Source organism: Macaca nemestrina, chromosome 7, assembly GCF_043159975.1.
Source record: "Macaca nemestrina isolate mMacNem1 chromosome 7, mMacNem.hap1, whole genome shotgun sequence".
Classification (NCBI taxonomy): domain Eukaryota; kingdom Metazoa; phylum Chordata; class Mammalia; order Primates; family Cercopithecidae; genus Macaca; species Macaca nemestrina.
Genome location: NC_092131.1, coordinates 160,276,050 through 160,303,153, shown reverse-complemented (window position 1 = coordinate 160,303,153; position 27,104 = coordinate 160,276,050). Strand labels below are relative to the sequence as shown.

The window sequence follows — 27,104 nt, the reverse complement described above, 5'->3', positions numbered from 1 at the left end:
AGTCACTAAGGACTTCTCCATTAATAATATGATTGATCTAGGCTGGGCATGCTGGCTCACGCCTGTAATCCCAGCACTTTGGGAGGTGAATGCAGGTGGATCGTGAGGTCAGGAGTTCAAGACCAGCCTGACCAACATGGTGAAACCCCATCTCTACTAAAAATAGAAAAATCAGCCAGGCATGGTGGTGCACGCCTGTAATCCCAGCTACTCAACAGGCTGAGGCAGGAGAATCGCTTGAACCTGGGTAGCGGAGGTTGCCGTGAACTGAGATTGTGCCTCTGCACTCCAGCTTGGGCAACAGAGCAAGATTCAATCTCAAAAAAGAAAAAATTGTAAGATTGATCTAAGATTGATCTACTTAATTTAAAAACTTTTTATTGCAGTTTACTATTGTGCATGCTATGTAAATACTTCTGTTGATATTTCTTACACTGTTGATGAGGAGAACAGTATTTTCTCTACCTTATTTATTGATTGACACTTTGAAAACAAAGGTTTGGCTGATATAATTTCTAGTGAGACCAGCCTCCCTAAAATACAAGCATGGAAATTTTTTGTTCTCTTCTACCCAGGACTCACAAAGCCACCATAGAATGTGTCTATATAGGCAGTCAGGCAACTGTAAGATAAACTTTGGGGAAGCTACAGAGTAGGCTTCAACACAGTCCCAAGGGAGCCGGGAGGGTATCTGACCTGTTTCCATATAGCCTAAAAAGTTACAGTAAAGTTTACTTTCAGGGGGAATGATCACATTCTTTGTACCAAACTCAAGGCAGAGATATTCTTGATCTCTGTGGGAATAATCATAATTTTACCAAAGTAGCAAAGAGTAATTTTGTTTTGTGTCTCTGAAGATGGAGTTGCTTGCTGTAGCTAGTCTCCTCACCAATTCCCTATTAGAGAGTAGATTCTACCTCACTCCATCTCCCCCGACCCCCAGCTTTTAAATGGTGAAAAGGCGATGTAGAAAAGGTTATCTTCTCTAGAGTTGCCTGGCAATATGACCTAGAGAACATGGGTAGAGACTTGGGAAGTTTTTGTTTTCTTTCTTTAAAAAAAAAAAAAAGAAGAAGAAATCAACCCCCACAAAAAACAACTGTGCTGGTACCTGTGATGGGCAGTCCAATCAACTCAGGCAGCAGAGGGAATCTTTACTTCATTTGTTAGTTCACTTTCTTCTGACCGTTTAGTTAATTATATCTAGAATTAGAATGAGTTTCTACCAACATTCATTTTGAACCCATGTTTTATCCAACAGATGAAAATAGTATTTTCAAAACTAAGCTTTTTGAAAATTAACAACTGTGAGGTAATTGTGGCTTAGATTATTGCAACAATGATTTGTCTTATAACTTAAAGTAGGTTTCACTTATATTTTTCAAATATGAAGGATGCTTGAAAGGACCCTTGTGTGAGAGCTTCATTATGCCTCTCTGGTCTTATCAGAGAGATTCTGTGGGACACAGTTACTCATTTTTGCTGATGAGGTTAATAGCTTAACCAGAATGGCTTATTTATGAGGAAAACAATTGGATAATTCTAGTTGTTTAGATTTGATGATAACTTTCACATACCTAGGATGCAGAAATGATGAGTTTCTGATTCTCTGTTTTCAAACTACAACATGAAGGCGATGAGATTAGTTCAGAATATCAGATGACAGCATTTTTCTACCTCCTGATTACTCAGATTATTCTCAATGGAAAAAGTCTACTTCTTTTTCCCTTTTAAATCTGAAAAATAGACTTATAAAAACTTGTAAAAATGAAGCCCCTGTCAAGGGAGAGGAGTTAGCAAGAGAATTTTATCTTTACAGAATTTCTCTTTGCCACTTGTTTCAGGTTAATGGTAAGAGTTACCCGCAGGCTAAGTTGCTATTGGGACAGATGGGGGCATTGCATCCAGCCAATAGGCTAGCTGCTTATATCACAGGCAGGTTGCGACCCTCAGTCCTGGACCTCTCAACCCTCAGTACTGTCATCTCCAAGGTAGCATCCAATGCCAAGGTGGCTGCATCCAGGAAACCACGTACCCTGTTGCCTTCAACATCCAATTCCAAAATGGCATCCTCCTCTGGCACTGCAACAAATCGCCCTGGGAAGAATCTGAAGGCGTTTGTCCCAGCAAAACGGCCAATTGGTAAGTTAGGGTGTATGTATAGTTTGGAAAGACCTATGACTTTGTGGTGGGACAGTAGGTAACACGTATGGAGGTTGTAAAAGTTAGAGAAATATGTAATTTGGCATTATTCTTATTCTTGATGTCTGTCTTGCCTGGACTTTTTTGATTGATTGAGGTTAACTTCTAATAACCTGCAATATTAGATGAATTGAATTGTTTTATAGTTTTCTTTGTTTTAAATTTTTATTTTATATTTTAATAATACTGACCTGAAGGCAAGTTTTACAGTTATTTTTAAGGTTTTTACTGGTTTTTATTAATGTAGAAAAGACAGGATTTTAATTTTGTTTCTAAAAAGGGAAGATATTTAAAAATACTTTACCATTTTACTAAATTATTTACTAAAATATTTTACTAAATTAAAAATAGTTAACTATTTTCCTATGAGTACTGGTGTTTTTGGCATCTTGCTGAACTCTTCCTGGTGCTGTGTAAATGCTTCTGTTGGTATTTCTTAAACTTACGAAACCAAGGAGCTAGCAAAAGCTAGTGGGGTAAGTAGTATAGGCTTAAAGTGGAAAGCTCCTATAAATACAATTTTGGAAATGTTGATTTATTCCATTCATCTCGGTTCTATGAATGAAAATCTCTCTTTTCCTTAACATTTAAATGCTGAAGTCTATAATAAATTACCTTATTGAAGCATTAGTGTTTTAGCATTGAGAGTATCTGTAGTTGGTTTATGGAATTTCTCTTTTTGTTGTTTCAAATCTATTAGGAATGTTAAGTAAGAGTGTCAGTTGAAATCTCTGGCTGAATGGCTAGAGTTGTGTGAAGATAGAAGATATTTATTTTTTGCCTTAAAAGAACCTATTTTGGCCGGGTGCGGTGGCTCACGCCTGTAATCCCAGCAATTTGGGAGGCCAAGGCAGGTGGATCACGAGGTCAAGAGATCGAGACCATCCTGGCCAACATGGTGAAACCCCATCTCTACTAAAAATACAAAAATTAGCCGAGAGTGGTGGCACACGCCTGTAGTCCCAGCTACTCGGGAGACTGGGGCAGGAGAATCACTTTAACCTGGGAGGCAGAGGTTATAGTGATCCAAAATCGTGCCACTGCACTCCAACCTGGCGACAGAGTGAGACTCCATCTCAAAAAAAAAAAAAAAAAAAAAAAGAACCTATTTTACCTTTTATTAAAGCAGCTTCAGGTGTGATTAAGGGGGAAAAAAAAGCAATCCTATCCTGATCTCTTTTGAGAAACGTCTTTATATATTTTAGGAATATGTAATACATAAGCATCGCATAATAGCACAACTGTAAAGAGGTGAGAGTGCTCAGACAGGAGGAAATGGTAGAAATAAGTTTTTACATTAGAAATCGGGGGAAACAAACCCTCTCATTCTCTTTTATCTGTTTTAGGTGATGAAGTTTTTGCTACGGTATTATCTTTTTAGTATCCTGACAGGTTGAATATATTGCATAGTCAAAAGAATTTTAGTAGGAACACTCTATTTAATTTTTTAATTTTTCTTTCAAGACAGAGTCTTGCTCTGTCTCCCAGGCTAGAGTGCAGTGGCACTATCTCATTTCACTGCAACATCCACCTCCTGGGTTCAAACCATTCTCCTGCCTCAGCCTTCTGAGTAGCTGGGATTACAGGCATGCGCCACTATGCCCAGGTAATTTTTGTATTTTTAGTAGAGATGGGGTTTCACCATGTTGGCCAGGCTGGTCTCGAACTCCTGACCTCATGATCTGCCCGCCTCGGCCTCCCGAAGTGCTGGGATTACAAGTGTGAGTCACTGTGTCCGGCCTGGAACACTCCATTTTAATCCCTTTCTTGTTAGAACTGAGATTTGTTTTTGGTTAAGGCAAACGTTTGATTTCTGAGAGTAGAAATTAGCTCAGATGCTGGGTGTGGTGGCTCACGCCTGTAATCCCAGCACTTTGGGAGGCCCGAGGCAGGCGGATCACCTGAGGTCGGGAGTTCAAGACCAGCCTGACCAGCATGGAGAAACGCTGTCTCTACTAAAAATACAAAAATTAGCCAGGTGTGGTGGCGCATGCCTGTAATCCCAGCTACTCAAGAAGGCTGAGGCAGGAGAATTGCTTGAACCCGGAGACAGAGGTTGCAGTGAGCCGAGATCATGCCATTGCACTCCAGCCTGGGCAACCAGAAAGAAACTCCATCTTAAAAAAGAAAAAAAAGAAATTGGCACAAATAATACAGGTAGGTAGTACCTGTAAGAAATTGACCCAGTGGTGCACAATAAATGTCGGTAAGCACAGTCACTGAGAGGATAAAATATGAGAACTGAAGATTTTTGACCTGCAAATTTCTATTTGCAGCGGCTCGACCCTCTCCTGGTGGTGTGTTCACACAGTTTGTGATGAGTAAAGTTGGAGCCTTGCAGCAGAAGATACCTGGAGTTAGCACACCCCAAACCCTGGCAGGGACACAGAAGTTCAGTATCAGACCTTCTCCAGTAATGGTCGTCACACCTGTGGTTTCTTCTGAGCCAGTTCAGGTGTGCAGCCCTGTGACTGCTGCTGTCACTACTACCACCCCTCAAGTGTTTTTAGAAAATGTTACTGCTGTGACACCTATGACTGCTATTTCTGACGTGGAAACTAAAGAAACTACTTATTCTTCTGGTGCCACCACTACAGGGGTTGTTGAGGTCTCTGAAACTAATACCAGCACCCCTGTAACATCCACCCCGTCTACAGCCACTGTGAACCTTACCAAAACCACGGGGATAACTACCCCTGTGGCTTCGGTTGCTTTTCCTAAGTCTTTGATAGCATCTCCTCCAACCATAACTCTTCCTGTTGCTTCCACTGCCTCCACCTCCTTAGTCATGGTGACTACAGCTGCATCTTCCTCCATGGTGACCACACCAACTTCATCTCTGGGCTCTGTTCCTATTATACTCTCAGGAATTAATGGGAGTCCACCAGTGAGCCAGAGACCAGGTAAGGCTTAGATGTTACTAGCTGCTTTATTACTGTACACCTATTTATATAACTTTGTGGTTGTGACAGGATTATAACTATATCAGGATAACAATATAGGTGTTTCTATTGTAACATGATACACGTATTCCTGAAAACCTCTGCATACTGCAAAACTGAACACTTAAATTAATAGAGCTCATGGTTAATACGGGATTGGGATAAATCACTGAAAATATATGCAGTTTTGTAAGCAGAATATTAATTAAAAACAATAACTGATAACTTTGAGAGAGAACTTGAACAGTCTTAACTGATAGTTTAGTGGAACTGGAGATTGTGACTCAAAATACTCAAAAACATTAGAATGGAAGTGGAGTGGTGGCTGAAGGATACTAAAGTAATGCAGGTAAGACTGGAGCTCTGAGCCACTAAGATGGGCATGGGAGGAAACCTGACCTGTGTGCTGAGAGCTAGGGGTGCACATCTTTGAGGAGGGAGCCCCAAATGCAGATGTTCCTTTTGTGGGGTGCAGGGGTGCTGCTTTTTAATTAGAGACAGATGAGCAGACTTCATCTCCTTTTGTCTAGTAAAAATCACTAATGAATCAGGATCTATTTAATTCATGGACATGAACTGATTGAAATAGAAACAAGGAGGCATATTTGTTTAGGGCTCTAATATTTTTATAAACTTCTTAGTTAAAGTATTTCTTTTATTGGCTTAGGTTGAATGAATTTGAAATAGGAATATCCTATGCTTTGTGTAGTTTTTATATCTAGATGCAACTAGCTAAAGTAAATGGTTCTTTTAATCCACTCATAGAGGAATTAATATGGAAAAGAGCAAGAAACTTTGCAGAATTTGAGGGGAAATAGTTACCCAACAGCAATTCTGTCTGGGTTATTGATGTTTTTCTCTTAAATATTTTTGCATTTAGTGATATGGTCTAAATTCCTCTCTGTCTTTTATGGAAGAAGAGATTGGGAGTTAGTTTGTAAGTTGAAGTTCTGTTGAAGGGAAAAATGAATCTCATATATATATATATATTTTTTTTTCATATATATATATATATATTTTTTTTTTTTGGAGATGGAGTCTTGCTCTGTCACCCAGGCTGGAGTGCAGTGGCGGGATCTCAGCTCACTGCAACCTCCACCTCCCAGGTTCACACAATTCTCCTGCCTCAGCCTCCTGAGTAGCTGGGACTACAGGCGCCCACCACCACGCCTGGCTAATATTTTGTATTTTCAGTAGAGACGGGGTTTCTCCATTTTGGTCAGACTGGTCTGGGTCTCTGTGATCTGCCCACCTCGGCCTCCCAAAGTGCTGGGATTACAGGTGTGAGCCACCGCATTCAGCTTGCGAATCACAGTATTAAATGTGTCTGTCTTCTGCTTCGTCCCATAAATAAGCCCATAAAACATGATTAGTCTGATACATAGTTTTGGGAGTGAAGTCGTTAGTGAAACTACTTTGATTTCCTATTGAATCTCAAGGTGCATATCTGTTATATTTTAACAGATCATGTCTTCTAAACCATACGGATTCCAGCCTTTTTCAGTACTCTTAATTCTTTCATGAAACAGTAAAGTAGTTTATTCTTCTATAGTTTTGTTGTTTCTCAGACTTTAGTTATTTAGGATATGCATTCACATATTTTGCTGAGTCTCATCTGTACTGTCACCTGCCTAATATTTTTATTTAAATCAACTGCTTTTTTATATGTAAATGTGTGTGTGTGTGTGTGTGTGTTTATTTATTTATTTATTGAGAAGGAGTCTTGCTCTGTTGCCCAGGCTGGAGTGCAGTGGCGCCATCTCAGCTCACTGCAACCTCCACCTCCCAGATTCAAGTGGTTCTCCTGCCTCAGCCTCCTGAGTAGCTGGGTTTACAGGTACCTGCTACCATGCCCGGGGTATATTGTATTTTTAGTAGAGACAGGGTTTCACCATGTTGACCAGGCTTGTCTTGAACTCTTGATCTTGTGATCTGCCTGCCTTGGCCTCCCAAAGTGCCAGGATTATTACAGGCGTGAGTCACAGCGCCTGGCTGTAAATGTGTTTTTAAAAGAGATAGCATTAATTGGAAACCAGCATTACTTGGCATAATAGAGGTTAACCCTATAAAGAAATATACTGGAAACTATAATAATAAAAAAATCATTAAATTCCTGTTACCTACTATATATTCTGAGCACATGGCTTTGCTGTCTTTCTTTTAAAGAAGAAAACTAGAAAATACTAGAGTAACATTAAAGACATCATCAAAGACTGTACCTAAAAGTATCTTCTATAATACCATTTGAGGGAAAAAAAGTAGATATATTTTTAATAAAAATGTATTTTTATTAAAAAAAATTATATATATAGAGAGAGAGACAGACAGACACACAGATGGGGGTCTTGCCCTGTCATCCAGGTTGGAGTGTAGTGGCATGATCATGGCTCCCTGCAGCCTCGACATCTCAGGCTCAAGTGATCCTCCCATGTCAGTCTCTCATAGCTGGAATCATAGGCATGTGTCACCACACCTGGTTAATTTTTTTTTATTTTCAGTAGAGGCGAGGTCTGGCTATGTTGTCCAGGCTAGTCTTGAACTCCTGGGCTCAAGCAGTCCTTGCATCTTGGCCCCACAAAGTGCTGAGATTACAGGCTTGAGCCGCTGCATCCTGCCAGGAAATACTGACATTTAACAAATTTTCTAATCTTTTAAAATAAATGGACCTGACTCAGGTAATTGCTACTTAAGGAAGTGCGTGTAGTTTTTTTCTCTATTTATAAAGAAGATCCCATGTTGGCACTTTGATATCTGTGGCTTTTAAATTTTGATTTTTCTCCTTTTTCTCTTTACCTTCCTTTCCCTTGCACACATTTAAGTAAACCATCACATATTTAGTGCATATGTTAAAGATTGTTTTCATTGTCTGAATTAGTTTTTGAATCACTCTCTAAAAGTTAATTTGAAGAAAAAAGTTGAAAATTAAGAATGCATTTACATATTTGTTTCTTAATTCATGTATGATAGATTAATATGGCCGGGCGCGGTGGCTGATGCCTGTAATCCCAGCACTTTGGGAGGCCAGGGTGGGTGGATCACCTGAGGTCAGGAGTTTAAGACCAGCCTGGCCAACATGGCGAAACCCAGTCTCTACTAAAAATACAAGAAAATATTAGCCGGACGTGATGGTTGCATGCCTGTAATCCCAGGTACTCTGGAGGCTGAGGCAGAAGAATCGCTTGAACCCAGGAGGCAGAGGTTTCAGTGAGCTGAGATCTTGCCATTGCACTCCAGCCTGGGCAACAAGAGTGAGACTCTATCTCAAAAAAAAAAAAAAAAAAAAAAAAAAAAGATAGATGAGTATTTTTTGTTTAAATTGCACATGATTATTTTCATGAAGTTTGGTCTTTGTGTTTTATTTAATATTTAAGAGTAGTCCTGGATTTTCTATATAATTTTTTCATCTAAATGTTATGAGCATGACTTTCTGTTAGAAATATGATATTTTTTTGTGTGGGCAGAGTGCCTGTTTGATAGAAAATCACATGTTAAGCTAAAGTCTTTTGTTTCATTTGTTTGTTTTTTTTTTCTCTTTAGTAGCAAACTTTTTAAGTTTTATTTATTGTTAAATAAACCCACCAATTTTTATTTGTTAATGTTAAATAAGCTCACCAATTTGAATAGTAATGTTAGACCAGTTTCATTTATGCTTACTATTACCATGATTCCTACCTCTTTATCTCTGATCTAAGAAAAAAATCTAGATTACTCATACTGTTTTTTCCTGTGTCTTTAGTATTTCGAAATATCTCTTCCAATCAGTAAAGGGTATCTTTAAGTACTATTAATGGTTTGAAATCTCTATTAATTCATATCTTCTGCATTAAATTTCTGCTTTTTCTTTTTGTTTTAAAAGCATCTTTTGCCTCTTCTAAGCCAGGTTTATTTCCCTGCTGCTTTGATGTCTCTTAATTTCATTTCATTTTGGGGGTTTTATGTAATTTTTTCCTTCTGAAAAATAATTCCCACAAACCTTTAAGCTTTGCTTATTTGTTGGTGAATTTTAAAAACCAAAAAGCCCTTTATAAACCAAGGATTTTTAGTTCTTTATCTTCCTCAGGTGGTATAAGCTTAGAAATTCCGTCATAACTCTCTAGTAAGTGTTATGAGCTTTAATTTTAAAGTTAAATTGTGCAGGATCTGGATTTTATTTTATTTTATTTTATTTTATTTTATTTTTTTTTTTTTTTTTTTTTTGAGACGGAGTCTCGCTCTGTCACCCAGGCTGGAGTGCAGTGGCTGGATCTCAGCTCACTTCAAGCTCCGCCTCCCGGGTTCACGCCATTCTCCTGCCTCAGCCTCCCGAGTAGCTGGGACTATAGGCGCCCGCCACCTCGCCCGGCTAGTTTTTTGTATTTTTTAGTAGAGACGGGGTTTCACCGTGTTAGCCAGGATGGTCTCGATCTCCTGACCTCGTGATCCGCCCGTCTCGGCCTCCCAAAGTGCTGGGATTACAGGTGTGAGCCACCGCGCCCGGCCTGGATTTTATTTAAAAAAATAAAGAAGAGGCCAGGCACATTGACTCATACCTGTAATCCCAACACTTTAAGAGGCCAAGACAGGAGGATTGCTTGAGCCCCAGGAGTTTGAGACCAGCCTGGGCAACATAGCAAACCCCATCTCTAGAAAAAAAAAAAAGTGTGCACCTGTGGTCCCAGCTACTTGGGAGGCTGAGCCTGGGAGTTCAAGGTGGCAATGAGCTGTGATTGCACCACTGCACTCTAGGCTGGGCGACAGAGTGCAATCCTGTCTCAAAAGAATAAAGTTGAAGCATAATTTTATCATAAATGATCTCTTTAACAAAGGAATCCAGATTTAGAGAGATCCCCACGTTTTTCTTTAGGCAAAAGTATTATCTCTTTAAATGTGCCTCTTGACAATTGGTACTCTATTTTTTTTTTACCATTCTAAATGTAAAGCTCCATAATGTCTGGCTGTTCTCAGCCATAAATAATGTATTATGAAACTACAGAATTTTAGCAACTTTATAATCCAAATTAGAAGTTATTTGCAGCAAGGTCAGATTCTGTGTCTTAATGACTGGGCATGGTGGCTCATGGCTGCAATCCCAACACTTTGGAAGGCCAAGATGGCAGGATCGCTTGAGGCCAGGAGTTTGAGACTAGCTTGAGCAATAAAGCAAGACCCTGTCTCTGCAAAGAATAACATAATTAGCCAGGCGTAGTGACACATCCCTGTAGTCCCAGCTACTTGGAAGGCTGAGGCAGGAGGATCTCTTGAGCCCAGGAGTTTGAGAGTGCAGTGAGCTATGATTGAGCCACTGCACTGAAGGACTGAAGGGAACAAGTACAACCCTGTCTCTCTTAAAAAAAAATTAGGCCGGGCGCGGTGGCTCAAGCCTGTAATCCCAGCACTTTGGGAGGCCGAGATGGGCGAATCACGAGTTCAGGAGATCGAGACCATCCTGGCTAACACGGTGAAACCCCGTCTCTACTAAAATACAAAAAAAATTAGCCGGGCGAGGTGGTGGGCGCCTGTAGTCCCAGCTACTCGGGAGGCTGAGGCAGGAGAATGGCGTGAACCCGGGAGGCGGGGCTTGCAGTGAGCTGAGATCCGGCCACTGCACTCCAGCCTGGGCAACAGAGCCAGACTCCGTCTCAAAAAAAAAAAAAAAAAAAAATTAGGCTGGGTGCGGTGGCTTATGCCTATAATCTCAGCACTTTGGGAGGCTGAGGAGGGCAGATCGCTTGAGGTCAGGGGTTTGAGACCAGCCTGGGAAACATAGTGGAACCCTGTCTCTACCCAAAAATACGGAAATAAGCCAGCTGTGCTGGTGCACACCTGTAGTCGCAGCTACTCAGGATGCTGAGGTGGGAGAATTGCTTGAACTAGGGAGGCGCGGAGGTTGTAGTCAGTTGAGATTGTGTCATTGCACTCCAGCCTGAGCAACAAAGCAAGACTGTGTCTTAAAAAAAAGTATGAATACTTTTTTTCCTACATGTGTTAAAGGGGAATTTTGGTACTATGTTTCCATTTCCTGTTTTTCAGAAAATGCTGCTCAAATTCCAGTGGCTACTCCACAGGTCTCTCCTAACACAGTGAAACGTGCTGGACCTCGACTGTTGTTGATTCCAGTGCAGCAGGGTTCTCCTACTCTTAGACCTGTCTCAAACACACAGCTTCAGGGACATCGAATGGTCTTGCAGCCTGTTAGGAGTCCAAGTGGAATGAACCTATTCAGGCACCCTAATGGGCAGATTGTCCAGCTTCTACCTTTGCATCAGCTTCGAGGCTCTAATACCCAGCCCAACTTACAGCCTGTCATGTTTCGGAACCCAGGTATAAAGTTATTTTTCATGAACTTTTGTTAATCACTTGGCCATATGGTATGTTAATACACCAGGACATCGGAAGTCTTGATATGGGCAGTCATGATTTAAAAATTTCTCTCTCATTTTTTAAACCAGGGTCTGTGATGGGAATCCGGTTACCTGCTCCTTCCAAACCCTCTGAGACTCCGCCATCTTCCACTTCGTCTTCTGCTTTCTCTGTCGTGAATCCTGTAATCCAAGCTGTTGGGTCTTCTTCAGCAGTGAATGTTATCACTCAGGCACCGTCATTGCTTTCCTCTGGAGCTAGTTTTGTGTCTCAGGCTGGTACATTGACCCTGAGGATTTCTCCTCCTGAACCACAAAGCTTTGCAAGTAAAACAGGCTCTGAAACCAAAATAACCTATAGCTCAGGAGGACAGCCTGTTGGTACAGCCAGTCTTATTCCTCTCCAGTCTGGTAGTTTTGCCTTGTTACAGCTCCCAGGACAAAAGCCTGTTCCTAGCTCCATTCTTCAACATGTTGCTTCCCTTCAGATGAAGAGGGAATCTCAGAATCCAGACCAGAAAGATGAAACAAACTCAATAAAAAGAGAGCAAGAAACCAAGAAGGTTCTACAGTCAGAAGGAGAGGCTGTAGACTCTGAGGCTAACATAATAAAACAAAACTCAGGAGCTGCTACCTCAGAAGAAACTCTGAATGATTCCTTGGAAGATAGGGGTGATCATTTGGATGAAGAATCCCTTCCAGAAGAAGGTTCTGCAACTGTCAAACCATCTGAGCATTCCTGTATCACTGGGTCACATACAGATCAAGACTATAAAGATGTTAATGAAGAATATGGGGCTAGGAATCGTAGCAGTTCCAAAGAAAAAGTGGCTGTTCTAGAAGGTAGGACCATTTCTGAAAAAGCCGGTAATAAGACCGTCCAAAATTTAAGTAAAGTACAGCATCAAAAACTTGGTGATGTGAAGGTGGAACAGCAGAAAGGATTAGACAATCCAGAAGAAAACTCAAGTGAATTTCCAGTCACCTTTAAGGAAGAAAGTAAATTTGAATTGTCAGGAAGCAAAGTTACGGAGCAGCAATCTAATCCACAGCCAGAGGCCAAAGAGAAGGAATGTGGAGACTCTCTGGAGAAAGACAGTATTAGAGAAAGATGGAGAAAACATCTGAAGGGCCCCTTAACCAGGAAATGTGTTGGATCTTCACAGGAATGTAAGAAAGAGGTAGACGAGCAGTTAATTAAAGAAACAAAGACATGTCAGGAAAATTCAGATGTGTTTCAGCAAGAACAAGGCATCTCTGACTTACTTGGAAAAAGTGGAATTACTGAAGATGCCAGAGTTCTGAAAACTGAATGTGATTCTTGGAGTAGGATTTCTAATCCTTCAGCCTTCTCCATTGTTCCTAGGAGAGCTGCAAAAAGCAGCAGAGGGAATGGACATTTTCAGGGCCACTTACTGCTACCTGGTGAACAGATACAACCAAAGCAAGAGAAGAAGGGTAGGAGAAGCAGCGCTGACTTCACTGTTTTGGATTTGGAAGAAGATGACGACGATGAGAATGAGAAAACCGATGATTCCATTGATGAAATTGTGGATGTTGTTTCTGACTACCAGAGTGAAGAGGTTGATGATGTAGAAAAGGTGGTGAGCCCATTTTTGTTGTGACTGAAACCTAAAGGATTTAAATGATTTATTAGAGACAGAAGCTTTTTCAGAAGATCACTAAGACATAATACATTTAATTGGATGCCTAGGTTTAGATTATGACTTAAATGGCTTAGTAGTTTTTTAGGCTGTGTCTATCAAGCATCACTTACTGAGCTTTTATTCTTTGAGACTTGCCTGGTTTTATGGGAAGGCTGGTTTAAGCATTTGGGGGATAGGTGCTTGAGAGTCCCTACTCTTCTTAAGTTAGATGTTTAAAATCCCGAAACCACTACTCGTATTTGATCCCAGTCAATTTCTGTGACGTTTTCTATGTGAGATGGTTGTAGCTTCTCTGGTAGATGTTAATCAGAAACTGGGAATGGGTGACCTTACAACTGGAGGAGAACTTACTTGCATATAGAGAGATGTTTTTGTTTTTGGAGAAAAACTGGAAAATACCATCTTTGGTATTCTAATACCATTTTGCCTTGAGTTGCTTTTATTTGTAGTCTCTGGAATTTATATTCTAGACTTCGGTCATCGTCCTTTGTAATATGACCTTTATGGCCTAGTTTTATTATTTTCCCGAAGTGTTTTTATAGGATTCCTTTTTAGGGTTGTCGTATTTACTGAAATAAGTAACTGTCAGGTATTGATACAGTGCAGGAGTTGTACAAATGTTTTCTGTAAAAGGCCAGATAGTAAATAGTTTTAGACTTTGCAGAGAGCTAGAGGGCTCTCTGTTCCAACTACTTGACTACTGTTGTAGTATAAAAGCAGCTGTATTCCATTAAAACGTTAGTAAAAAAGGCCAGGTGCGGTGGCTCACACCTGTAATCCCAGCACTTTGGGAGACCGAGGTGGGTGGATCACCTGACATCAGGAGTTTGAGACTAGTCTGGCCAACATGACAAACCCCATCTCTACTAAAAATACAAAAAATTAGCTGGGTGTGGTGGCAGGTGCCTGTAATCCCAATACTCAGGAGGCTGAGGCAGGGGAATTGCTTGAACCCAGGAGGCGGATGTTGCAGTGAGTCCAGATCACGACATTGCACTCCAGCCTGGGCGACAAGAACAAAACTCCGTCTCAGGGAAAAAAACCACAACTTATTAAAAAAAAAAAGTTAGTGGGCTGTGGTTTGCTGACGCCTGACGTAAGGTCTGATTTTAAAACATGGGGAGATCATAACCAGCTGCCTGTGGAGTGCCCTAAAATCTGAACTGTAGCCGTCTCTTCAGAGCAGATGAAAGCCATCTGCACTGATTGTCATACAACTGCTTGTTTTAGAGTCGCACTTCCTTGAGATTCATTCTGCCTCTGTTATCTGGTCCTTTTCTGTTAATGCTTAAGCTTTATGCAAATAAAATAAAACAAAAAAAGATTACTGTTTTAAAAATTAAAATGTTGAAATATTTTATTTTAGAGACGGAGTCTTGCTCTGTCGCTCAGGCTTGAGTGCAGTGGCGCGAACTCGACTCACTGCAACCTCCGCCTCCAGGGCTCAAGCAGTTCTCCTGCCTCAGCCTCCCGAGTAGCTGAGATTACAGGAGCCCACCACTGCACTCGGCTAATTTTTGTCTTTTTTTTTTTTTTTTTTTTTTGAGACGGAGTCTCGCTCTGTCGCCCAGGCTGGAGTGCAGTGGCACGATCTCGGCTCACTGCAAGCTCTACCTCCCGGGTTCACGCCATTCTCCCGCCTCAGCCTCCGAGTAGCTGGGACTACAGGCGCCCGCCACCACGCCCGGCTAGTTTTTTGTATTTTTAGTAGAGACGGGGTTTCACCATGTTAGCCAGGATGGTCTCGATCTCCTGACCTCGTGATCCACCCTCCTCGGCCTCCCAAAGTGCTGGGATTACAGGCTTGAGCCACCGCGCCCGGCCTAATTTTTGTCTTTTAAGTAGAGATGGGGTTTCACCATCTTGGCCAGGCTGGTCTTAATGTTGTTATGTTGGTTATTTCAGTACCTCCATTGTCTCATTTATAAAGGAGGATCTTGCTCTAAAATTGGATGATTCTATATTCATTTGAGTTATACTTTCTTTCTAGCCTAATCTTTTTCAAGAATGGATGTAAATTCATTGACTTTAGCAGTTATATTGCAGATTTTTTTGTGTTTTTTTACAGCTGAAGTAAACATGAGACCAAAAAACAGTTCAACTTTAAAACCAGTGAAAACTGTTATTACTATTAGGGGAACTGATATAATAGATCTTCTAAAGTAGGTTTTTTCCTTTTTTTTTTTTTTTGAGATGGAGTCTCGCTCTGTTGCCCAGGCTGGAGTGCAGTGGCGCGATCTCGGCTCACTGCAAGCTCCACCTCCCGGGTTCACGCCATTCTCCTGCCTCAGCCTCCCGAGTAGCTGGGACTACAGGCGCCCACAACCGCGCCCGGCTAATTTTTTGTATTTTTAGTAGAGACGGGGTTTCACCGTGGTCTCGATCTCCTGACCTTGTGATCCGCCCGCCTCGGCCTCCCAAAGTGCTGGGATTACAGGCGTGAGCCACCACGCCCGGCCTGGTTTTTTCCTTTTTTCTTTTTTTGACTGAGTCTTGCTGTGTCGCCCAGGCTGGAATGCAGTGGTGCCATCTCGGCTCACTGCATCGTCTGCCTCCCAGGTTCAAATGATTCTTCTGCCTCAGCCCCCTGAGTAGCTTAGGATTACAGGCGGGCACCAGCATGCCCAGCTAAGTTTCGTGTTTTTTTAGTAAAGACAGGGTTTCACCATATTGGCCAGGCTGGTCTCGAACTCCTGACCTCAGGTGATCCACCCACGTTGGCCTCCCAAAGTGCTGGGATTACAGGCGTGAGCCACTGTGCCCAGCCTGAAGTATCTTAATCATACAAAGAGGCATTGCCTGAATGTACTAATAGGGAATTTGACAAGCAAACGAGTTATACTTTTTTTTTTTAAAGGTCATATTAAGTGATCTCTAAAATCTAAACATTGTTTTTATTTACACATCTCACACCTATGTTACCTTTATGATTAGCATTGGAATACCATGAGGGAAGTGGTGAATAGCTTCTTTAATTTAAATCTTCCTTGTGGAAGTTAATCCACAAATCTTCCTTGTGGATGTTATTTAGAAATCCTGCAGTTATACCAGGTGCTGTAGCGCTCTCCTGTAATCCCAGCACTTTGGGAGGCTGAGGCAGGCGGATCACCTGAGGTCAGGAGTTTGAGACCAGCCTGACCAACATGGTGAAACCCTGTTAGTAAACAATACAAAAATTAGCTAGGTGTGGTGGCACAGTCCTAAGAATCCCAGCTGCTCGGGAGGCTGAAGCAGGAAAATCATTTGAGCCCGGGAGGCGGGCTCGTTTACTATGTTTCTGGCATAGTAAACAGTTTTTTTTTTTTTTTTGAGGGGGGCACAGAAATGTTGCAAGTAAACACTATTTTTAAAGGTGGCCTTAAAAAGATCTGCTTATCCCATATATCCATATAACTCTAGTGTTACATAAAATATTTAGCAAGTTTCTGTGACAGGTGCCCAGTAAACACTTTGATTGACTCCTTTTTTGGCATAATAAGGAAATACAGCAATCCTGGGCTTTTTTGAAACCTGAAATTCCTTACAGGCTCTGAATTTGTGGGGTTGAGAGAGTTGCAGGACTGGGCTGTATCCTATTTCCATACCTGCCTGTGTATGCTAATGTGTGTTGATTTGTGGGCATCTGATAGGATGTTGGTCATGAAGCCCCCTTAAAGTGGCACTTGAATTTTTCTCCTTTCTATATTTATCTCACCAAATTTTATTTTACTGTTATTTAATCTTAAGATTTATGAAACCTTAATATATCTGTACCTGAATTTTGTCCACTGGAAATAACACTGAAGCATCAATGCAGTCCTTTGAGGACGCTGTTAAGTTTAATGATGTCTGTTTATTTATTTTTTATTTTATTTTTTTGAGACAGTCTCACTCTCGTCTCCTAGGCTGGTGTGCAGTGGTGCAGTCTTGGCTCACTGCAGCCTCGAACTCCTGGCCTCAAGCAGTCCTCCCACCTCACTCTCCCAAGTAGCTGTAATTATAGGCGAGCGCCACCATGTCTGGCTGATTTTTGTATTTTTTGTAGAGACAGGGTTTTGCCATGTTGCCCAGGCTGGTCTTGCACTCCTAAGCTCAAAACGATCCACCTGCCTGGGCCTCCCAAAGTGCTGAATTATAGGTGTGAGTTGAAAAGTTTAGGTGTTCTTGCTAATCAGTACATTATTTACTTTTGTAATGATGTATTTTCAGAATAACTGCGTAGAATATATTGAGGATGACGAGGAGCACGTGGACATTGAGACTGTAGAAGAGCTCTCAGAGGAAATTAATGTTGCTCACCTGAAGACCACAGTGGCCCACACACAGTCATTCAAACAGCCGTAAGTCTTACTGCTCTTTGGATTGTTGTTTTTGTAGCGTTGTAACCAGAAATAAAATGAAATGTTCTGTTTAGGAGCTCTGGGTAACTGATCTAGTTCCTTCTTCCTCTAGCTTTTTTTCTGATTAGTATAGATGAGGAGAGGAACTAGAATTTGGATAATTTTCTTTGGTCATTGGTAGGAGGCAGTGTGTAAATGTGAATAACATGCTTTTGGAGCCCGATAGACTGGTGTTATAAAATACTAGTTTTGCTAGTTTGTAGGTATTTAACCTTGGGCAAATCTTTAATCTCTCTGAACCTCAGATTCTTTACCTATGAAATGAGGAAAATGCCCCCATTCGAAGTGTTAAATGAGGTAGTATGTACAACTAGCATAATAACTGATATAAATGGACTACTCAACAAAAGTTAGTTTCTTGTATCATTTAAGAATAGGCATTACATTCTAAATTTGGTTACTTTACTAGTTGAACAGATGAGATACAGGTAGGAAAATTTTTCTTCATATTTCACTGGTGAGATGAAAATGTGGAAGGAATGATGACTTGCTCAGGAAAATTTATTTCATTTTCTGTTTTAGTAAGCCTTATATTGATTATGGATTGGGGTGTGAGAAAGAGTAGGGAAGGAAGATACTTTGTGCCAGACATTGTACTTTTCCTGTCATCTCATTAACTACAATGATATGAAAGTAGCTATGAGCTGAGAAAGAATAATTCTTCGTTCCTACTGATACTGAGAAAGTTGAAGGAGTAGAAAGTAGGACTGATAGTTCTCTTCACTCGGGAGCTGTTTACAGGCTACTTCAGTTACCTACTGGCTAAACTTGAAAGAATTTAAAGCCCTTAAAAACTTAATTAGACTTAATGAGTTTAGCAGTATTGCTGGGATAATGAGTTCTGTATACTAAAACTGAATTTGTAAACAATGGCAACAAACAAAACCTCTAAAAAATATTTGCAATAGTAACAGGAAAACTGCTGTGTGAGAACATTCTCTGACAAGCTGTGTAAGAGTTTTCTTAGAAAATTGTATTGAAAGACGAAGAGGAATTCAGCAAATGGGGAGAGATAACATGTTAATGGATTGGAATAGTAAAGGGCCAAGAATAACCAACACACAGCACAAAAACCGTAAGGGAACAGATTAAAGTAAAAAACTAAAGATTTAGGCTGGGCGTGGTGGCTCACGCCTGTAATCCCAGCACTTTGGGAGGCCGAGGTGGGCAGATCACCTGAATTCAGGAGTTCAAGACCAGGCTGGCCAACATGATGAAACCCTGTCTCTACTAAAAATACACAAATTAGCCGGACTTGTTGGCACACCCCTGTAGTCCCAGCTACTTGGGAGGCTAAGGCAGGAGGATCGCTTGAACCTGGGAGGTGGAGGTTGCAGTGAACTGAGACTGTGCCACTGTACTCCAGCCTGAGAGACAGTGAGACTACATCTCAAAAAAAAAAAAAAAAAAATTAAAGATTTAATTAGATTTGTTTAAATTGTTTAAATTTAATTAAAAATAAAGGTTAAAAGAATTTAAAAATTCTGTCAGAACACCATGAAAACAGTGAAAAGGCAAACTCAGACTATGAAGAAAGTGTTTGCCATACATATTAACTAACAAAGGATTAATGTCGAGGGTATAAAAAAATTGTTACAAGTCACAAAAAGATGACCCAGCAAAAAAGTAAATAATGGATATTAGAGACAGTTGACAGAAGAAGAAACCTAAAAGCCCAGTAAACACATGTACATTTGTTCAACTTCACAAGTAATTAGGGAAATGCAGATAAAACCACAGTGACTTTACCAATTCACACTCATGAGACTGCAAAAATGGAGATTTCTGATAGTACAGTTATCTAGGTTTGGAGCAATGGGAACTCTCATACAGCAAGTGGGAGTGTACATTGTATTACCAGTTTAACAGTTCCTGAACTTGAAGGTGTGCATATCTTTCTTTTGCCTGGCAATTCTGCTCCTATGCCCTAGAAAAATTCACACAAGGGGTCGTGTATGGGACTGTACATTGCAGCATTGTTTGCTATTATGAAGATTTAGAAACAACCTAAATAACTACAAACATTCTGGAAAAAAAAAAATTCGGGAAAATTCACATTGTGGAATACTATGTAACAGTTAAAACAATTGGAATTAGAACTCTGTGTATCAGCATATATCAGGTGTAATTTATTTGTACTTTTATTTTCAATTTTTTTTTTGTAGAGACGGAGTCTTGCTATGTTGCCCAGGCTGGTTTTGAACTCCTGGCCTCAAGCAGTCCTCCTGCCTTGGCCTCCTAAAGTTCTGGGATTACAGGCATGAGCTACTGTGCCTGGCCTTCAGGTCGAATATTGAATGAAACCAATGAGTTGCAGAAAGATACAGTATAGTATATAATATTTAAAGTAGTACTTTTTTTTTTGTTAAGATATATATATATTTCTAGTAAAACTTACAAAGATGTGCATGGTAAAACTCTGTCTTAGAATGTTTACCTTTGAGAAGGAGGGAAGGGAATGTGGTTGAGTGGGCTGCACATAAAACCTGTATTTTTGAGATGTATTATTTCTCAAGCTAGATGGTTCATATGTGGGTGTTCATTATATACTTGGTCCTCCTTCACAGTTGGGAGGGACCAGGTGTATAATGGAAAAGCATGTATCCACAAATATAGAAAGCATGTATTTGTGGATTCACCCAACTGTGGATTGAAAATATCTGGAAGAAGAAAAATTGCATCTGTATTGAACATGTATAGACTTTATTGTCATGTCATTATTCCCTAAACAATACAGTATAACAACTATTTACTTAGTTTTTACATTGTACTAGGTGTTATAAGTAATGTAGGGGTGATTTAAAGTATATGGGAGGAGGTACCTATGTTATATGCAAATACTATACCATTTTATATCAGGGACTTGAGTATTCAAGGATACTGCCGGAAGTTTTGGAACGAGTCTTCCATGGATACTGGAGGATGACTTTAAATTTGTTTATATGGTTTTGTGTATTAAATATTTCATGATTGTACAAAGTAATTTGAAGTTTTAGTGACTATTTGTACACTTTTAGAGAAAATATATAATGTCAAGTAAATAATGTGGCTGTATATCACACCTTGGGAAAAAGAAACTGTAATTTGGAATGGTTTGGTTGTAGCTGTGAAATATGTCTTAAGATTATTAAATTTCAGTAAGACACTGAAAAATCCTGTCTTTATCCAGGTCGCGTACTCACATGTCTGCAGATGAAAAAGCAGCTGAAAGGAGTCGAAAGGTATTTAGGATATATTTAGTGATAATTACTCATTGAATAAAATTGTTAACATTTATTTTAGGGTTGAAACAACATTAGCTATATTAGCCACGATTTTTTCTCAGAGCTATTTTTGCCAGTGAGTTAATATAATCAGTTTTTTCTCCTTAATGAAATTATACTACTAAGGTCCTTTTTTTCCCCCTTTTAATTCTTCTCCTCAGAGGATAGACTAATTTAGAGTAGTTAAAAATGGATATGAAATTTATGAGAATATATGTGCTTATTTGAAAACTGTTCTTGTAATGGTTTGATGTAAAACAAGCTGCCATTCTTTCTTGCCTGGGCTCATGATTTTCAGTGATTTAAAAAACTATCCTCTGCAAAATGGCTAGCAGTTCAGGGATCCATGAAACAATAAACCTTTAATTTTCTTAATCTTTTTGGTATATATCATAGTAACATAATTAAGCAGGGTTTTCTGTTTTTCCTAACCAACAGTAGGCATGGAGGAGAGTTTGGTTTGTTTAAATTGTTTTCCACTTGTTTTTTTATCTTAATTTAAAAGGTTAAAAAAAGTCAATGATGGCTTGGGTTGAAGTAGAGGGTGGCATTTGGTTCCTTTAAAAAATCATAGTACAGTTTGGTTTTGATCTGATTGGGGACTCACGATACAACGTATTTGCATGGTTGTAATTATTTGCATATATCATTATATTTGGCTTTTAAAAATTTATTCTGAAGCATTTTTCAGATGTAACAGGAATTTTCATAATAGCTTATTTACATAATCCATTGTTTTGTACCCAAATAATTATATGCAAATTCTTGCTTCACTTTGCTATATTTAATGTTTATATTGCCTTTCTTTCTGTCTTGTTGGCTCTTTTATTCTCCCATTCTATCTTAATGCATAATAGGTTTAACTTTAGAAAGGCAGTGGCTTTTCCATGAGAGTTTTTGGGTACTGTCAGAGTTATGATTAAGCAAACAGTGTCAGAAAAAGAGACAATTAGAAACGTCAGAGGAAAAAAACACAAAACCAAGAAACTGCACAGGACAGGAAATATTATTCACGTTATATGAGTAGTGTTTATAATGTCATAATAGTTAATGTTGATGTTTTTCAAAAAAAGTTTATAACCTATAATTAAAATATAGAAGACTTAATTTCAGTCTTGAAAAATGTGAGAATACATATGACAAATTGGGAGGTGAGAGAGGGAAGAAGAAATAAAGGGAAGGATACAGGTGCTGATACCCTCATTTTACAAAGTAGAAAGGCAAGATAGATTGTTTATTCTTGACGAAATAAGAAATTAAGGTAGAATTCAAGTTGCTAAGGGATCAGTAGAACAACTAAAAGTAGTGATGTAACTATATTGGAATGATAAGGTGGTATAAGACATGAGAGTGATATGAGCTCAATCCTCTTCTGCATAGCAAGAAGGCAGTAGATAGCATTGAAAATAGAAAAAAAATAAGCTTATGTTACTATTTTTGGTTTAGGATATAGATTTAAGAACTAGAAGAAGCTGCTAAAAGAATTAAAAAGTGATTGTTTCTGAGGATCCAGGTACAAGTTCAGGGCATAGTTGCTTTTCATTATCAGCGTGTGTGTGTGTGTGTGTGTGTGTGTGTGTGTGTGTGTGTGTGTACAAGTTCAGGGCATAGTTGCTTTTCATTATAAGCGTGTGTGTGTGTGTGTGTATGTGTGTGTGTGTGTAGATGAAGTCTTACTGTGTTGCCTGTGTTAGTCTCAAACTCCTGGCCTTAAGTGATCCCCTACCTCGGCCTCCAAAAGTGCTGGAGATTACAGATTTCAGCCACTGTGCCTGGCCAGCCTCTTCATATATTTTAAGTCCTATAAACAAAGATTGTAATGGAATAAAAAAGATAGAGAAAGGAGGCCTTAGCCTTTCTGAGGATCAAGAAGGACTTTCCTGAAAAAGTTTGAGTTTGAAGTGTTAAGTTTTAAATGTTATGGAGGTTTAGGTAAGAGGTGGGGTAAGTAATCTAGGTACAGGTAAAAAGCCTGTGTAATGGCAGGGAGGTGTGGGATTGTGTAGCCTGTCTTGGGAATTTCTAGCAGATAGGAATGGTTGGAGAGAAAGGGGATTTAGAAGAGTGGCAGTTGATTCTTTACCAGATTGAGGAGGATCTTACAGTATTTTTTGAAAAACAGTTAATGTAATTTGTATCATGAAAACAAGTTTTAGTAATATAATAAATTACATAAGTAAGCTCTTTCAGATCTTCTACGCCTGTAACATACACAATTTCTTCCTTGTTTGAAAATCACTGAAATTTGAACTAAGAGCTGGTAAGATCACTTCAGCATGCATTAGAAATTATACTATTGGCATTGTAAGAGTTAGATTTGAAGGAAAGATAGACTGGTAGTAAGATGACCAATTGAGAGGCTGTTACAACAGTCCAGACAAAAGGTAATGGGTGCCTGAAATAGGGCAGTGTCATTTGGAACAGAATAAGAGGGCCAATTACACGTTCAAGATATTTAGGAGGCAATCTTGTTTGAACAGGCTCCACCAATTCCTCTAAAACTGAAGCCTGATTACTGGAGTGACAAACTACAGAAAGAAGCAGAAGCGTTTGCTTATTATCGCCGGACACACACTGCCAATGAGCGGCGGCGGCGTGGTGAAATGAGAGATCTCTTTGAGAAATTAAAGATCACATTGGGATTACTTCATTCTTCCAAGGTTTCTAAAAGTCTCATTCTTACTCGAGTAAGTGTTCTGTGTAAATGACAATAAGAGCTTGACTAAGAGATTCTTACTGGTGCTATGAGAAAGAGAATCCACTGACATATATAAGGAACATTGAAATAGAGCTACTTAAATGTAACAGTTGAATATGGACTACTGAATGCCCAATAAATCCCTTAGGGGGAAAATCATTATGCTAAGTCACAGGAGCTTTTCATTGAAAGTCAGGTTCTTTTTTTTTTTTTTTTTTTTTTTTTTATTTTTTGAGACGGAGTTTTGCTCTTGTTGCCTAGGCTGGAGTACAATGGCACAATCTTGGCTCACCGCAACCTTTGCCTCATGGGTTGAAGTGATTCTCCTACCTCAGCCTTCCAAGTAGCTGGGATTTCAGGCATGCACCACCACACCTGGCTAATTTTGTATTTTTAGTAGATCAGTAGTAAAGTTTGTATTTTTGTATTTTTATTAGAGACAGGGTTTCTCTATGTTGGTCAAGCTGGTCTCGAGCTCCCGACCTCCAGTAATCTGCCCACCTCTGCCTCCCAAAGTGCTGGGGATTACAGGCATAAGCCACCACACCCAGCCGAAAGTCAGGTTCTTAAATGGGCACAGCTCTGCTTTCTTCAGATAGAGTCAGAAACTCTGGTTAGCCATGTTGACCATGAGACGTAAAGAATGTCTCTTTACGTTGGTGTTCTTGATAGCACTTAGTACAGGTTATCACAGTGTAAAGCATAGCATAAGTGATATTTTAATATGCTTAACAGTTGACAGTCATTTTAAAAGAAAATCTGAAATATTCAAGGGAGCAGAAGTTTTAACTTTGTGTGTAGAATATCTAAAGTATTTCATTTAAATTGTTCTTAAGTAGAAGCTGGAAGAGGACAAGATAAGCAGTCATATCCCTCTAGAGCAAAGTTATTTCAGCCAGATTTTGGGTAGACTAGAAGATGATCTTGAAGTTGATTATTAAAATCTAAGCAGAGCACAAGTATTTTGTATCTCCTTGCAGTAGTGGAATACCTACTACCATTCAGTGATGCTCTTTGGAAATAATCATGGTCACGTTCCTTAAAAGTGTAAGCCAGGGCCGGGCGCAGTGGCTCAAGCCTGTAATCCCAGCACTTTGGGAGGCCGAGACGGGCGGATCACGAGGTCAGGAGATCGAGACCATCCTGGCTAACACAGTGAAACCCCGTCTCTACTAAAAATACAAAAACTTAGCCGGGCGAGGTGGCAGGCGCCTGTAGTCCCAGCTACTCGGGAGGCTGAGGCAGGAGAATGGCGTGAACCCGGGAGGCGGAGCTTGCAGTGAGCTGAGATCCGGCCACTGCACTCCAGCCTGGGTGACAGAGCGAGACTCCGTCTCAAAAAAAAAAAAAAAAGTATAAGCCAGAAACCCTCTTACAGTTTAACAAAAAATAATTTCTGAAACATCAACAATTGTTAATGGAATTTAAAAATTCTCTTAAGATGTTAAATTTTTTTTTTTTTCATTAGAGAATTGTGTAGACCTTACCTGTGTTTAAAGAAAGAGTGAATCAATTTTCAATAATACCACTATTTCTATTCTAGGCCTTCAGTGAAATTCAGGGACTAACAGATCAGGCAGACAAATTGATAGGACAGAAAAATCTCCTGACTCGAAAAAGGAATATTCTCATACGGAAAGTATCGTCTCTTTCAGGTGAGATAAGTAAATAATCTCTGGTAAAGAGCATAATTACAGCTTCAGCAAGGAGAAATCCTCAGTAGATCTTTCAGATACTTAATTGAAAGCTTGACTCCCACAGTTCACAGCACAGTTATCCTCTGACTGGGTGGGTTGTTTCTTGTGAATTGTAATCACCTTACTTTCCATAGTTTTTGGGAATATTGTTAAAGCGACTAGATTTCCATTGACTCTGTTTCTCATTGTGTGGGGTAATGCAGAAAGTACTAATGTATTGTCTGTCAACCTATAGGTAAGACAGAAGAAGTGGTCCTGAAGAAGCTAGAGTATATTTATGCAAAACAGCAAGCGCTAGAGGCACAAAAAAGAAAAAAGAAGATGGGATCAGATGAGTTTGACATGTCTCCCAGAATTAGCAAACAGCAGGAAGGATCTTCTACATCATCTGTAGATCTTGGACAGATGTTTATAAATAACAGGAGGGGGAAACCTTTGATTCTTTCCAGAAAAAAAGACCAGGCTACAGGTAGGAGGGAGATTCTTTGCTTTCCTTAATGTAGATTTGTATCAGTTGACTTTACTGGACTGACCATCTTCTCTTGTCCACATTTTTAGTTTTGTTTTTTTTTGTTGTTTTGTTTTTTGTTTTTGAGACAGCTCTGTCACCTAGGCTGCAGTGCAGTGACGTGATCTCAGCTCACTGCAACCTCCACCTCCCGGGTTCAAGCGATTATCCTGCCTCAGCCTCCTGAGTAGCTAGAACTACAGCGTGCACCACCATGCCCAGCTAATTTTTTAAATTTTTAGTAGAGATGGGATTTTGCCCTGTTGGCCAGGCTAGTCTCGAACTCTTGACCTCAAGTGATCCACCCACCTCGGCCTCCCAAAGTGCTGGGATTACAGGCATGAGCCACCACACCGAGCCCACAGTTTTAGTTTTAATTAAATGAATTAAAAGATGGGTTGTATAAAAAATAGAATATTAGCTACATTAGATTTTGGTTTCTGGTTGTAATACGCACTCATGCAAATCCTGAGAAGTTACCAGTCCTGGTAACATATTAGTCTATAGTCATGTATTTTTAATGAGTAGTTTTTTAAACTTAATCTTTTCAGACTTTATACTTCGTGATTTCCCTACAGTTCTGCTGATGGGTTTAATAAGTTGGGTCTAGCTGAGACCAATAAATGGGAAATTTTTTGTAAAATTTAATTTTGTCAAATCAGGCTATATTTTTCATCAGATCACTTACTAATACATTGCTATTAAGAAACAGTAGGCCAGGCACGGTGGCTTATGCCTTTAATCCCAGAACTTTGGGAGGCTGAGGTTGACAGATCACCTGAGGTCGGGAGTTTGAGACTAGCCTGACCAACATGGAGAAGCCTTGTCTCTACTAAAAATACAAAATTAGCCAAGTGTGGTGGTGCATGCCTGTAATCTCAGCTACTTAGGAGGCTGAGGCAGGAGAATCGCTTGAACCCTGAAGGTGGAGTGTGAGGTTGTGGTGAGCTGAGATCGTGCCATTGCATTCCAGCCTGGGCAACAAGCGTGAAATTCTGTCTCAAAAGAAAAATAAAAAAAAAGCCAAAGCCAAAGTAAATTGGTCTTAAATTCTTATTACCATCTTGATTTTGGAAGTAAAGCTATATTGATTTTATGTGTTACTTATATTCTTAGAGAATGGTATATCTGGCTGGGCACGGTGGCTCATGCCTGTAATCCCACCACTCAGGGAGGCAGAGGCAGGAGAATTGCTTGCACTCAGGAGTTTGAGACCAGCCTTGGGCAACATGGTGAAACCCTGTCTCTACTAAAAATACCAAAATTAGCCGGGTGTGGTAGTGCACACCTGTAGTCCCAGCTACTTGGGAGGCCGAGGCAGGAGAGTCACTTGAACCTGCGTGGTGGAGGCTGCAGTGAGCCGAGATCACACCACTGTACTCCAGCCTGTGCGACAGAGTGAGACTCCAT

The 27,104-nt window shown here is 39.9% G+C and overlaps 1 protein-coding gene across 15 annotated transcripts in view; it reads left to right on the top strand.

The window, feature by feature from the left end:
- The window catches only part of LOC105491898 (MAX dimerization protein MGA), a 171,570-nt gene that overhangs the window by 139,052 nt on the left and 5,414 nt on the right, over nucleotides 1–27,104 (top strand). For 7 of the 15 annotated variants that reach the window (XM_011758623.3, XM_011758672.2, XM_011758629.3 and 4 more), the window contains 9 exons: nucleotides 1,845–2,142; nucleotides 4,479–5,105; nucleotides 11,154–11,444; nucleotides 11,573–13,083; nucleotides 17,338–17,468; nucleotides 20,698–20,749; nucleotides 23,272–23,478; nucleotides 25,033–25,144; nucleotides 25,422–25,655. In XM_011758623.3, the coding sequence (XP_011756925.2) occupies nucleotides 1,845–2,142; nucleotides 4,479–5,105; nucleotides 11,154–11,444; nucleotides 11,573–13,083; nucleotides 17,338–17,468; nucleotides 20,698–20,749; nucleotides 23,272–23,478; nucleotides 25,033–25,144; nucleotides 25,422–25,655 (3,463 nt within the window). Of the gene's footprint in view, nucleotides 1–1,844; nucleotides 2,143–4,478; nucleotides 5,106–11,153; nucleotides 11,445–11,572; nucleotides 13,084–17,337; nucleotides 17,469–20,697; nucleotides 20,750–23,271; nucleotides 23,479–25,032; nucleotides 25,145–25,421; nucleotides 25,656–27,104 lie in introns of those variants that run through there. The other 8 variants (XM_011758655.3, XM_011758661.3, XM_071067051.1 and 5 more) reach the window with 6 other exon arrangements.